The sequence below is a fragment of the Drosophila willistoni genome, unplaced genomic scaffold, assembly GCF_018902025.1.
Source record: "Drosophila willistoni isolate 14030-0811.24 unplaced genomic scaffold, UCI_dwil_1.1 Seg492, whole genome shotgun sequence".
Lineage (NCBI taxonomy): Eukaryota > Metazoa > Arthropoda > Insecta > Diptera > Drosophilidae > Drosophila > Drosophila willistoni.
Window position 1 is genome coordinate 331,864 of NW_025814422.1, and position 12,404 is coordinate 344,267.

At 40.8% G+C, this 12,404-nt stretch overlaps 1 protein-coding gene across 1 annotated transcript; it reads right to left on the bottom strand.

Annotated features, from left to right (window-relative positions):
- Positions 1-2,894: 2,894 nt before the first annotated feature.
- LOC124461461 lies at positions 2,895-3,557 on the bottom strand. Its single transcript, XM_047012985.1, has 2 exons — positions 3,137-3,557; positions 2,895-3,081 (listed from the first exon to the last, which is right to left on the bottom strand). Exons 1-2 carry the CDS (start codon positions 3,550-3,552, stop codon positions 3,012-3,014), a joined length of 486 nt encoding a protein of 161 aa, XP_046868941.1. The 5' UTR covers positions 3,553-3,557; the 3' UTR covers positions 2,895-3,011.
- Between the last annotated feature and the right edge of the window lie 8,847 nt (positions 3,558-12,404).

Genomic DNA, 12,404 nt, shown 5'->3' on the forward strand with positions numbered 1-12,404 from the left:
TTTTAAACACTCAATGCTACAATAATTATATCGTTCGCTGTAAGGTTGAATTTTATAAGAACCCCAAAAGATTTTATAACTTTGTTAATTCCAAAAGACGCTCTAATGTACTACCTTCCACCTTCAGACTTAATGACCAGACTGCTAATAATGATTCAGGTATTGCAAATCTGTTTGCTAAATTCTTTCAGTCGACTTATTGTACTACTGTTTCGGATCCCACACCCTATCCCCTTTCAATCCCACATTTAAATTGTATGTTTTTTCCTAGTATTACTGAAGACTGTATTATCTCTAGCTTGTCATCTATGACGTCTTCCTTCGTTCCCGGTCCTGATAATATACATAGTTGCATCCTTAAAATGTGTTTGAATTCCCTATCTAAGCCTTTATCTCGGTTATTCTTTATATCGAGTGAGACTTGTACCTTTCCCGATATTTGGAAGGAGTCTTTTATTATTCCGCTTTTTAAAAAGGGTAGCAAATCGGATGTTTCTAACTACCGTGGCATTGCCAAACTTTCGGCAATACCAAAGCTGTTTGAGAAAATTATTACGTCTTCCCTTCAACACCTATCCAGATCCACTATTTCTCCTTGTCAGCATGGATTCATGAAAGGTCGTTCGTCGCTTACTAACCTTTTAGAATTGACTACCCTTGTACACCATGGCTTCCGTAAAAAGTGTCAAACTGATGTTATTTATACTGACTTTAGTAAGGCTTTCGATACGGTTGATCATTCTATGCTTCTCGCGAAACTTAATATAATGGGTTTTTCCCCAAAACTGTTGGCTTGGTTAAAGTCGTATCTTATTGGCAGAACCCAAAAAGTGTCTTTTCGTTCCTCGATATCTAAAACTGTTCGAGTTACGTCAGGTGTACCCCAAGGCAGTCATCTGGGTCCCCTGTTATTTACACTGTTTATAAATGATTTGCCTATGGCCTTGGCTCATTCACGCGTGCTCATGTTTGCGGATGACGTCAAGATTTGTTATTCCTATAATGATCCTTCTTTCCAACAGTACTTGCAATCAGATCTCGATGCGTTCTGTGATTGGTGCCACGTTAATAAATTACACCTTAATGCCTCTAAGTGTTCTTTTATGACTTTCAGTCGTTTGTCTCCGTTCCTAGCTCATTACTCTGTTAAGTCTGTTATGTTATATTGTGTACCATCGTTCAAAGACTTAGGCGTGATGTTTGACCCAAAACTTTCATTTAATGTTCATATTTCTTCTATTGTCAATAGAGCATGCCGCCTTCTTGGCTTCATTAAACGTTGGGCCAAAGAATTTGATGATCCCTATGTAACAAAGGTTTTATACACTTCGTTAGTTCGCCCTACTCTAGAATATTGCTCGCCAGTGTGGAATCCGCAAAATGATGTTCACCAGCGTAGTATTGAATCGGTACAGAAGCAATTCCTTAAGTTTGCGTTACGCGGTCTTAATTGGGACCCGAGTCTTCGCCTACCTTCTTATTCTAGCATACTTCTTCTTATTAATCTTCCTTCACTTTACAACCGTAGGCTCGTTTTTGGCATTCTCTTTCTCCATAAACTAGTCAACGGCGAAGTCACTTCTACTAATTTACTAGATACGCTACATTTTTGTGTTCCCTCTCGTCGGACCAGAAACTTTTTTCCTATTCACTTCAGTAGATGTCTGACTAACTACTCTCTTCATGAACCTTTTCGTGTTCTTTGCCAATCTTTTAACAACCTTTCTCACCTAATTTCTCCTCATCTTTCTGTCACTTCTCTTCGCGCTATACTTTTTAATCATCTACAGCGAAACCAATAATAATATTCTGGACTTGGATTGGTTGCAACTCATCCCTGACCACATTGGCTGTGAATCGGGGCATAGCTGGCACCTTATGCAAATAAAACACCTCCACCGGGTCGGGGATGTTTAGTTGTGTATATAGCTAAGCTACCTTTTTCAATTAATTACTATCTGTCTTTAGCTTAAGCTTTTTCGTCGACTGCTGTGTTAGTTGACGTAAATAAATAAATAAATAAATAAATAAAGCTAAAAGACCTAAACATTTCTCAAATCAAAAGAGCTGAAATCCGCAAGAGGGAGCGGAGTAGAAGTATTTCTAAATGGCAGGCGCTGTGAGACGAAAAAGGCAGATGGACTCACAGAATCATTCCAAATCTCGAAGCATGGCTGAATAGGAGACACAGCGAAGTCAACTTCAACCAGACACAGCTTCTGAGCGCCACGGTTGCTTTCGGAGTTACCTCCACAGATTCTGACATGATGCAAGTCCAGCGTACCCATGGTGCAATGACGGTGAAGAAGAGACAGCTGAACACATTCTGTGCAGTTGTGGCCGCTTCGGCACTCACAGAAGAACTCTGCAGGTGGTACTTGGGGCGCAAGCGTCAGCAACAAACCTCGTACCGCTAATCATACTTCGGAAGGCACATTGGGATGCCTTCAACAAGTTCGCAGCGGTCACCAGGGCCGAGCTGCGCAGAGAACAACTGGCCAGAACAACTGGCAAACAGAACGCGATAAGAGGACGTGCGGTGGAGGCAAGACTGAGTAAAGCAATACCCCCCAAATCTTCCTAAATCTTTTGTTAATTCTTCTTTCTATCTTTTCCTAAATAAATGAATTAAACAAAAGAAATTCATCCATGTATACATATGTACATTTTGTAACACCGACATGTACATTTATTTTCCATAGCTGTTTGCCCAGTCCGCGTAAAAGTTGAAAATTATTAAAGTGTTATATGAAAAATTAGATTATTAAAAAATTAAAGTGTTCACCGCGATATTTAGATTTTTGTGTGTTAAAACAGTTTAAATACATACATCATCACATGTTGATGTACCTATGTACATACTATGACAGGATGTAACCGAAAGTTTACTCTTATATATACATATTTAATTTAGTTCGATTGAGTGATTTTATAATCACTTACTTAGTGACATAATGTTTTTCAAAAATAATTAGTTGGCTTTCATTAATGCCGTGATAGGGTGTATCGACTCAAGATATTTCCGCTTCGACGGGTAGGAACTTGTTCTTAATTATAGAGTTTGGAGATCTACGAGGCACGCTACAATAATGGAATGATAAGGAATGTCTACAAAATTTATCTTAAATCTTCTTACATAATTGTTGTTGTGATGGGTTGTATGAAGGCGGCTTTTGCTTGGGTAGTCGTCATCATTTGGGCCGCTGCTCCTGGCTGATCCGGTCGAATTAGTCGAATAACGCATCTTGGCCGGGCTCGAATCGTCTTGTTGCAATCCTTCCACAAATGTCCTTTAATGTTACAGTTGCGGCATCGCAACTCATGACGTCTGGTGCCCGTGTTTATGTTCTTTGTAGTTTGCTGATCAAGGTGTACTCCAGCAAATGCCTTTAACATTTGTCTAGGACTAGTGAAGCATTGGATGCGCGCTTGTGTGCAAAAACTTTTGTCCGGGATGCCTTTGATGACCTGGTCCAAAAGCTCCTCGTCGTCGATGTTGACCTGATTAGTATACTTACACTTTTTTTCAACCATGCCGGTGCATACATACATACATGCATGTGTACATACGCATGTACATATATAAAAACACTTGTCCACTGCACTGTTCGTTTGTTAATTTTTTGTCAAAAGGAAAAAAAAAATCAACAAATTAATTGAATTGCATTTAACACAATTGAGTTCGCTAAAGAACAAAATTCTTACACTTTTTGCAACCATACGGGTGCATACTCATGTACATACTTATATAAAAACACTTGTCCTTATGCTCTGATCGTTTCTTAATTTTTTGTCACACGTTTGTTTTTTTTTCGCACAAACACTTGCGAAGTGTGGAAAACGTTTTTATTTTTCCGCACATAAAATTATAAAACAATCCAAAAAAATATCGGAAATATTCTTGTGTTCTCTCACATTTATCAACACATTGTCCATCCTTATTTATATATCCATATAAATTTTGTACATCCATTTTTCTTCCCATCTATATATATAACCGTCCATATTTATAAATAAATATCAAAGAAGCTAACATCGGCTATGCCGAAGTTTATATACCCTTGCAGTCCTTGTTAATAATAATTTTACATGTTCAAAATTTGTTTTCTGCAACTCAATTCATCAATATACAAACAAAACAATTTTACTCTCTATTTTACAATTATTTTACAATCACATATGTAAATTTCATAGCATACTCCGATTTTTATGAAAATGTTTCTTCTAGTTCTTCGTGAGCTATATGATATAGTGGTCCGATCCTGATGGTTTTCACACTTTATTTTTCCCGGGTAATAAAAAACCCCGAAAACAAATTTCAGCCCGATAGCTCTTAAGACGGCTGAGTAAAACGCATACGCACAGACGGACGGACAAATGGACAGACGGACATGGCTATATCAACTCAGCTTCTCATGCTGATCAAGAATATATATACTTTATGGGGTCGGAAACGTCTCCTTCTGTGCGTTACAAACATCTGACCAATTTTATAATACCCTCTGCAAGGGTATAATAAATATACATATATATTCTTTTTTATACATATAATTTTCCCATCTATATCCGTCCATATTTATAAATAAATATATATATTTTTTCTCCAGCCATTGTTTTATCCATACATATTTCTATCCATTTTTTTCTCCTATATATATATATACCTACCTACCTCTACTACTTGAACGACAAGACACGAGGGGAAGCGAGAACCATCGTCTCTAATTCCCCCTGACGAATAAGGGCTTCCAAGCCGCGTAGGAGAACATCACCGCGCGGCACGAGAATAGGCGTTTGCTTGTAATGACTCAAGCCAGACAACTCCTTCAGATTCCCTCGGTGGTACAAGAGTTGGGCAAAACCTTGATAGAGCTGCAGACGGCGTTTCAAGGGGGTCTAACCGCTCTTGAGCGCTCGGGTGTTATTACGGAGAATTGGGATGTCCTGCTCATCGCCATCTGTACTAGAAAGTTGCCAAAGGCTACAATCTGTGGGAACAATCGGTGCCAAATAAGACTGTCGTCTCCACTTGGTACTATTTGAACCAATTCCTCACATATCGTTATCGTGTCTTGGATGCCACCGAAGACCATAAGTCGGCCTCAAATGCCCAAGCCATTCCCATTGGCCCCCGCAAATACTGCGCGACGATGAATATTCAAGCCTTTCCCGCAAAAGCCCAGCTTAAAGGGTCGTCTTGCAAGCTTTACCATCGGAAAAACCCTTTACGGCTTTGCCCAAGTTCCTAAATATGTCCGTCCAGAGGAAACGTTTGGAAACTATTATCAAGTCCAATTATGGTATGACCATAATTGTCATACGTGCAAGGAGCGTCATCACACCTAGTTGCATCCTAGCGATGTGTCCGTGTCCTCATCGTCCGTTGCGCAAGTCCCGCCATTTTGCGCCTCCTCCAGTGTCTCGATTAGGTTTCGCTGCGCAGACGCCAGACCCCACCAAGTGTTGGGAGATGGAAGACCTTCCCGCAAAGCCGGAAAAGGACGATGACGTGTTCTGCGAGGGGATTTCCAGGAGACTACCCGAAGAAGGAAGGACGGCCGATATGTTGTGTCCTTACCGTTCAAAAGTGCTAACTTGTAACTTGTGCTATCTCTAACATCAGTACGATGCCATAATTCAGGAGTACGTGGAATTAGGCCTTATGATTCGGGTGACGCCACCTCAGGATGGGAAAAACTTTATCCACACGAGGGGACAGCCTTAACGATGTCTTGCACACCGGGCCTACTCTCCAGACCGATCTAACGCTTCAAGTACTAAAATGGCGGTTCTTTCAGTTCGCCTTTAACGCCGACATCACGCAGATGTATCGGCAAATCCTAGTCGATCCCAGGCATACCCCTCGTCATGGCAGTCTTCAGGACTATGAGCTCCAAACTGTCACGTTTGGTGTTAACTGTTAACTGTTAACAATTGGCCCAAGATGTGCAATCGATGCATCCTCTGGCGAGCGAAATCCTTTGGCGTATGTATGTTGAGATCACCTACTGCGAGAGTCCTTTCTAGATTTGGAAGACGCGAGCACTGCAAAAACCTTGGGCATTCGCTGGCAACCCACCGAGGACGTCTTCTTCTTCGCGATCGCTGACCCACCACTGAAGTCGATCTTCAAAAGGGAAGTTCTGTCCCATATCTTAAAGCTTTTCGACCCCGCCGGCTGCTTAGCCCCATTTGTAAATCGTGCGGAGATCTTCATGCAGCAAATCTGGTTAACCGAACTTGGCTGGGATGACGCTCTGCCGCCACTCCTTCTGCATCAATGGCACGAATTCTTGCAGGACTATCCAGGCCTCAGTCCACTCCGCATCCCCGGTTTGATAAATACCAGCGATACTGTCGAGTGGCTTCTGTGACGTGTTCTAGAAGGCGTACGGAGCAGTTCTAAGACCCGCGTGGCCCCGGTCAAAACAGTCTCTCTGCTTTGGCTGGTGTTGTGCAGAGCTCTTTTGTTAGTTGATCTCTAGGCGTCGATCGCCCTCGACCTTCCAATCCAACCCAACCCATACCATTGTATTGGCTTGGCTTAATAAGCCTCCGTGCAGTTGGTCCACCTTTTCGGCCAACCGTGTATCTAGCATTTTCAAAAGTACCAGTGCCCAGCGCTGGTGACATGTGCGTTCCGAGGACAACCCAGCAGACTCCGCAGCCGAGTTATCGGCCAGTAGCTATTGGTGGCATAGGCCGGACTGGCTTCGGCCTGATCCCAAGTGCTGGTCAACTCTCGCTAGAGCAGCGAGTCCAATGGTAAGGCTCTGCGAGTCACCGCATACACCCTACGCTTCTCTACCAAAAGGAGTTCGTTTCCTTCCAAGGTCCACCTCAGCAATGACGAATTGCTATCCGCTGAGCCGGCCTTGATTCGGATCTCACAGCGTCGAGAATACGCCGCGGAGATACGGGTCCCTGGCGAAGGGCGATCCCTCCCACCATCCAGCACTTTACTCAATTTGAACCCTTTGCGGACCAAGTTATGGATTCCACAGATTAAGAAGCTGGCGAAGTCCCACATTAAGGGGTGTAAAGTTTGCATCGTCGAAGAAACAGGAAAACAAACCATAACACCAGAGGCGACAGTAAAACAATTGCAAGAGCTATTCGAGCTAGTACGGCGTAATCTGGAGACCGCTGCGTAGGATCAGGCGCGACATTATAATCTAAGGCGAAGAGAATGGAGACCAGTAATCGGAACAACCGTATGGGCAAACGAACACCATCTTTCAAATGCAGCAAAAGGGTTTGCAGCGAAACTTGCACCAAGAGTTGGAAGACCATACAAGGTGATCGGATTTGTGTCACTAGTCATATGCAAATTACGTCACGAAGAAACTGCTAACTCTCGCGCTTTTGCGTACAAATTGTTGTTGCATTGCCTTGTGGTGTTTATGTATCTGTAGGTCCGCCAGCATATCTTATCGTCCCCGACCGGTCTCATGCATCGTCCAATCCCAATGTACAGCAATTGATATCGTTTAAGAGCCCGGTTGTAAATGCGATTAGTTAGGAATTACCGGTATCACCTGGGAATGATCTCTTAAAAACTATGCCAATTGTAGTGTCCGATGTGTCCGGGCAATTACCTATTCCGATGGAAATTGACTATAGTTCTAAAATTATCGAGGGCCCCGTGAACAAGATGACTGCTGCAGTGAGTGACTTGTCCAACATTACTGCTGTACGGCTGACGCTTCGGAACCGCGGCCTCTCGTTGGCATACCACCAAAGAAACATATATTTGTTTCTAGGCTAGACCCTGTTGTCACATCTGAAGATGTAATAGCCTATATTCGGAAGAAAGTTAACGTTAATATTGCGGTGGAGAAGTTTAAATTTTCTTATTCTCGGGACATTTCGTCCTTTAAAATTAGTGTTTCTGCCAATATCTTCGACACTATATGTGAAGATTTTTGGCCTAAACATATAATAGTTAAGGAATATACTGTAAAAAAGAAAAATCGGCAACCGATTCGCTTGCCTACAACAACAACTAATACTATTCCTGCCACATCAGCATCTGCTGGTGTGTCAAAAAACTAGCTTCGTCCCTTAACCTGGGTTACCAGAACGTTAGAGGACTGAAATCTAAACTTCCTAATCTCTATGTAGATAGTCTTTCTTTTGAGCATAACATTCTAGCTTTCACAGAGACGTGGCTAAAACCTAATATTGCTGATGCATCGGTTTTTTCCACAAACTTTTCTATTTTCAGACGTGACCGGATTTCTCGCATAGGTGGTGGCGTTCTGATAGCTGTTGATGCTGCTTTATCATCTGAAATGATTCAATTTTCTAGTACCCAGTAGATTGAGTTTGTCGGTGTTAAAGTAAATTTTAAATCTTTTAATGGTTTTATTACTTGTTCCTATATTCCACCGTTGTCAGACATGGTGGTATAATTAAATCATTTAGAGGCAATTCAGTTTGTCTCCTCTTTAGTTTCCAGTCAAGACATGCTCATAGTTTTATGTGATTTTAATTTACCCGCTTTAGCATGGTCACCAACAGATGAATGTACCATGTTGCCCTTTTTGTCACATGACTTTATTGATGGCTTTCTAGGCTTATCTTTATCCCAAGTCAATCCTGTCTTAAATTCTAATGGAAAATCGTTAGATCCTATTTTTGATGATTGGATCTACAGCCACTAACCTTTTAGAATTTACTAATTATCAAGGGGTTAAAAAATGCTAAACAAACTGATGTCATATACACTGACTTCAGCAAAGCCTTTGATTCCGTTAATCATACCCTATTACTTTCTAAGCTGAGCGACATTGGGTTTTCACCCCGTTTCCTTTCTTGGGTTCAAGAATATTTAACAAATAGAAAACAGAAGGTACTTTTTAAGTCGTCTTTTTTCGATTCCATTCCTGTGACTTCTGGTGTACCTCAAGGTAGTCATCTAGGCCCGCTGCTTTTCACATTATTCATTAACGATCTTCCATCAGTCAGTTTTCATTCGCGTGTGCTTATGTGTGCTGACGATGTCAAGCTTTTTCTTTCTTATAAAGATACAGATTCATTTAGTCGGCTACAGCTGATCTTAAAAACTTTCAATCCTGGTTCTAGTTTAATCTACTAAATCTTAACACTACCAAATGAAAGGCAATGACTTTTTTTCGTAACTCTCCTCAACTGGTCACTTATTTTCTAAACAACAGCCCTTTAGAACGTCTAAATAATATGAATGATTTGGGCATACTTATGGACCATAAGTTAAATTTTAACACCCATATTTCCACCACGAGGCCATGAGTGTTCTGGGTACATTAAAAGATGGTCAACAGAACTTCGCTTGTCCGTCCTATTTTAGAGTATGGATCTTGCATTTGGTCACCTCAATATGAGTCGCATTAGACTAGACTTGAATCCGTTCAAAAGCAGTTCTTGCTATTTGCTCTTCGTGGCTTAAGCTGGGATCGCAATGTCAATTTGCTTTCGTGTTCTAATAGACTTCTCTTGATTAACCTTCCGTCCCTAACTAACCGTAGAATTATGCTTGGTGTCATTTTTATGCACAAGCTCCTAATTGGTGATATCGACTCGCCTGAGTTAGTAGCTCAGGTAAATCTGTCGGTACCATGTAGACGGTACTAACTTTGCCATGCATGAACCTTTTAGGGTCCTCTGCTCTGATTACAACCTTCTATTCCCTGTAATCGGCTCAGAGTTTTCTATTAATATGCTTAAGTCATCTATCCAATTCCATTTAGTTAATAGATAGCTATAGTATTATTTGTTTGTCTTTTTTTTCTATTGTGTATTTGTCCACGCGATTTGTGCCGTGCGTTATACGGCTGCACCCCTCGGTCGGTAGGGTGGGAGGTGGGCAGTTATCTGCTTGGGCTCGCGCGTAACAGGGTTCGTCCTGGTGTCGTAGGGGCCACTTGAACTTACTGCGCATAGTATCGTCAACGTCCGCTATAACGGAAAAAGTCGAAAGTCTCAAACTTTATTAGAATCATGCCTCATATAAAAAAAAGCAACATAGCAAAGTTTTAAACCACAGCCAGAGTTTGCCTGCGACATTAGAATATCGTAAATAAAGCAAAAACGGCATATGAAGAAATGAAACTTAGAAAATGCTGCGAATCCGAACAAGGAGAGAGAGGCAAAGAAACGATGAAAGAAGGATTGAAATTTAAACCAAGCAGAGGCAGTACCAACACATACTAACTTGGAGGGCCCGTTCTCTTAAGTTTCAGCGTGTGTACTAGTAGGGGAGAGGGCCCCGTAGTGCCCCTGTCCCAGTTATGACATTCTCAAATATTTTTGAAATGCGGTATTGAATGACAGTTTTAGCCCTGTAAATCATGTTCGTTAGACGTTCTGCAGTTTTTGGACAGACACCAACGTTAATAATCGTCTTGTATATACGCGTACCAAACATCGTGTTGAAAATCGTGTGAAGAAGTTATTTTCATTTTTTTCAAAGTACCAAAAAAAAAATATACTTATAAACTATGAAAAATCCCGGTTATGACTTAGCTGGGGTGCTCAGTTATGCCCCATTATTTTTTTGCAAGAGGATCATGTAAAATTGTCAAATTCCAAGATTTTTGTTGTTGCTTAAAAACAAGGAAAGGAAATTTACATATTGAAACCAGTTTGTCCGAGCGTATTCTAGAAGATCTCGATCGGGAATGTTTATTCGAAGTGCGATAACATGCAAGCAAGTTATTTCACTTGCAAAAACTGCGAAAGTGAAATGGACGACGCGGAATAAATATCGTTGTCTTTTATTGCCATTGGAGGCAATTTTAATATTGAAGGCCTCATAATAAATGAGCCACTAATTCACAACAATTCGGGTGACATTCCTTTCATATTTTCAGTGAATTTCTTAAGGTGACTCATACTCATGGGTCACTTTTTTTCCGCCTAAAAAAAGATATCCAGATTAAATCTGTTCTAAAATTTTTTGAGTAACTCAAAAAAACATATTTTCTTTGGAAAAAAGTTGCGTTAGGTTAATATTTAAATGTTAAACTTCTTAATTTTTAATTTCCCGGAACTGAGGAAAAAGTTTTGAGGTTTTTCAAAACCCGGCTCATGACTGGGCCCTCTCCCCTATGATTTGCCCCTCCAAAAAAATACTCAGCTATGATATTTCAAGGCAGAATAATAAAGAAAGAATGCGAAGCCTGGATTACGGTAAAATGCATAAATGTCAAATATACGAGGTTTCCTACGTGCAAAATTTATAATCCTTAATCACTCTACGTTTGACACACAGCGAGAAAACAACATAAAAAAATGAACAATGCAAACAACGTACAATTTGGCCAAGATGAAGGCCTAGCTCGAGGTGCGGCATCAGGGGCCAATGCGGAACGTGGTGGCCGGCACGGTGGGGATGACGAAGAGGACGGAGGAAGCATTGAAGACAGCGGGTATTCGACGGCGGATAAGAGCGCGGCGAAGTCGGCAGTGGCGGACCAACACCAGGATGATGAGGTCGACGAGGAAGTAATGTGGAGAGAGCTCGACGAGGCGTTCCAAATGATGGAGCAGGAGGAGGTCGAATATGATCGCTGCAGTGGGAGGCAGGCACAACAGGAGGAGCAGTTGAGACGCCCAGAGTTGTATCCCAACGATGGACCACGCCCACTCACAATAGCTGAGTACCGGGCTCGCAAGTGAAAACCTACACCAATCAAGAAGGCCACAAAACGAGGAGGCCAGGTACGTAAACTACTCCAGCAGAAGAGACTTACTGGCGGAAGTAGACTTACTGGCCACCTTAAAGACGGAGAAGGACCGACAACGCTCCATAAAGCGTATTGACCAATTGAAAGCCGAACTTCGCCAAAGAGCGAAGAAACGCTAGGGGGCCGCAGAAATGCGCAAGCCTTGACTTGCCTTATTTAATAATTTTAAGTATAAGCCCTATATGCAAGTTGAAGCACGAAAGTGCATCTTGCGAACTACTAACTTGTTTGATAGGTTATTACTAACAATGTGATTAGAGATTTAAAAAAAAAAAATTAAAAATAAAATGTATACCTGGACACAGTTAAGATAATTTTTTTTACTCTTTTCAAAAAATTTAAATAAAAAATAAATCAAAATCCATGAATCCATAATATTTTATTTTTAATATTTTAAATAATATTCATTCATTGATCAAACTTGAAATACTCATGAAAAAATTAAAGTAATTGCGAAACAAAAGGTTTTAACCCATCTTTATGAACTTTTGTTCCCTATTTTTCGTATTCTTTATAATCATATTATTAAATTAGAATCGTCTTATATAGGACCATTTGAGGTCATTGGTATTGAAACAATCATAATTACATATCACAAATTATAAAAATACCAAAAAATCTAATAATATTTCAGTAAAAAGTGGCCCGTTGAAGGCAATAAAATAAAATAAAAAA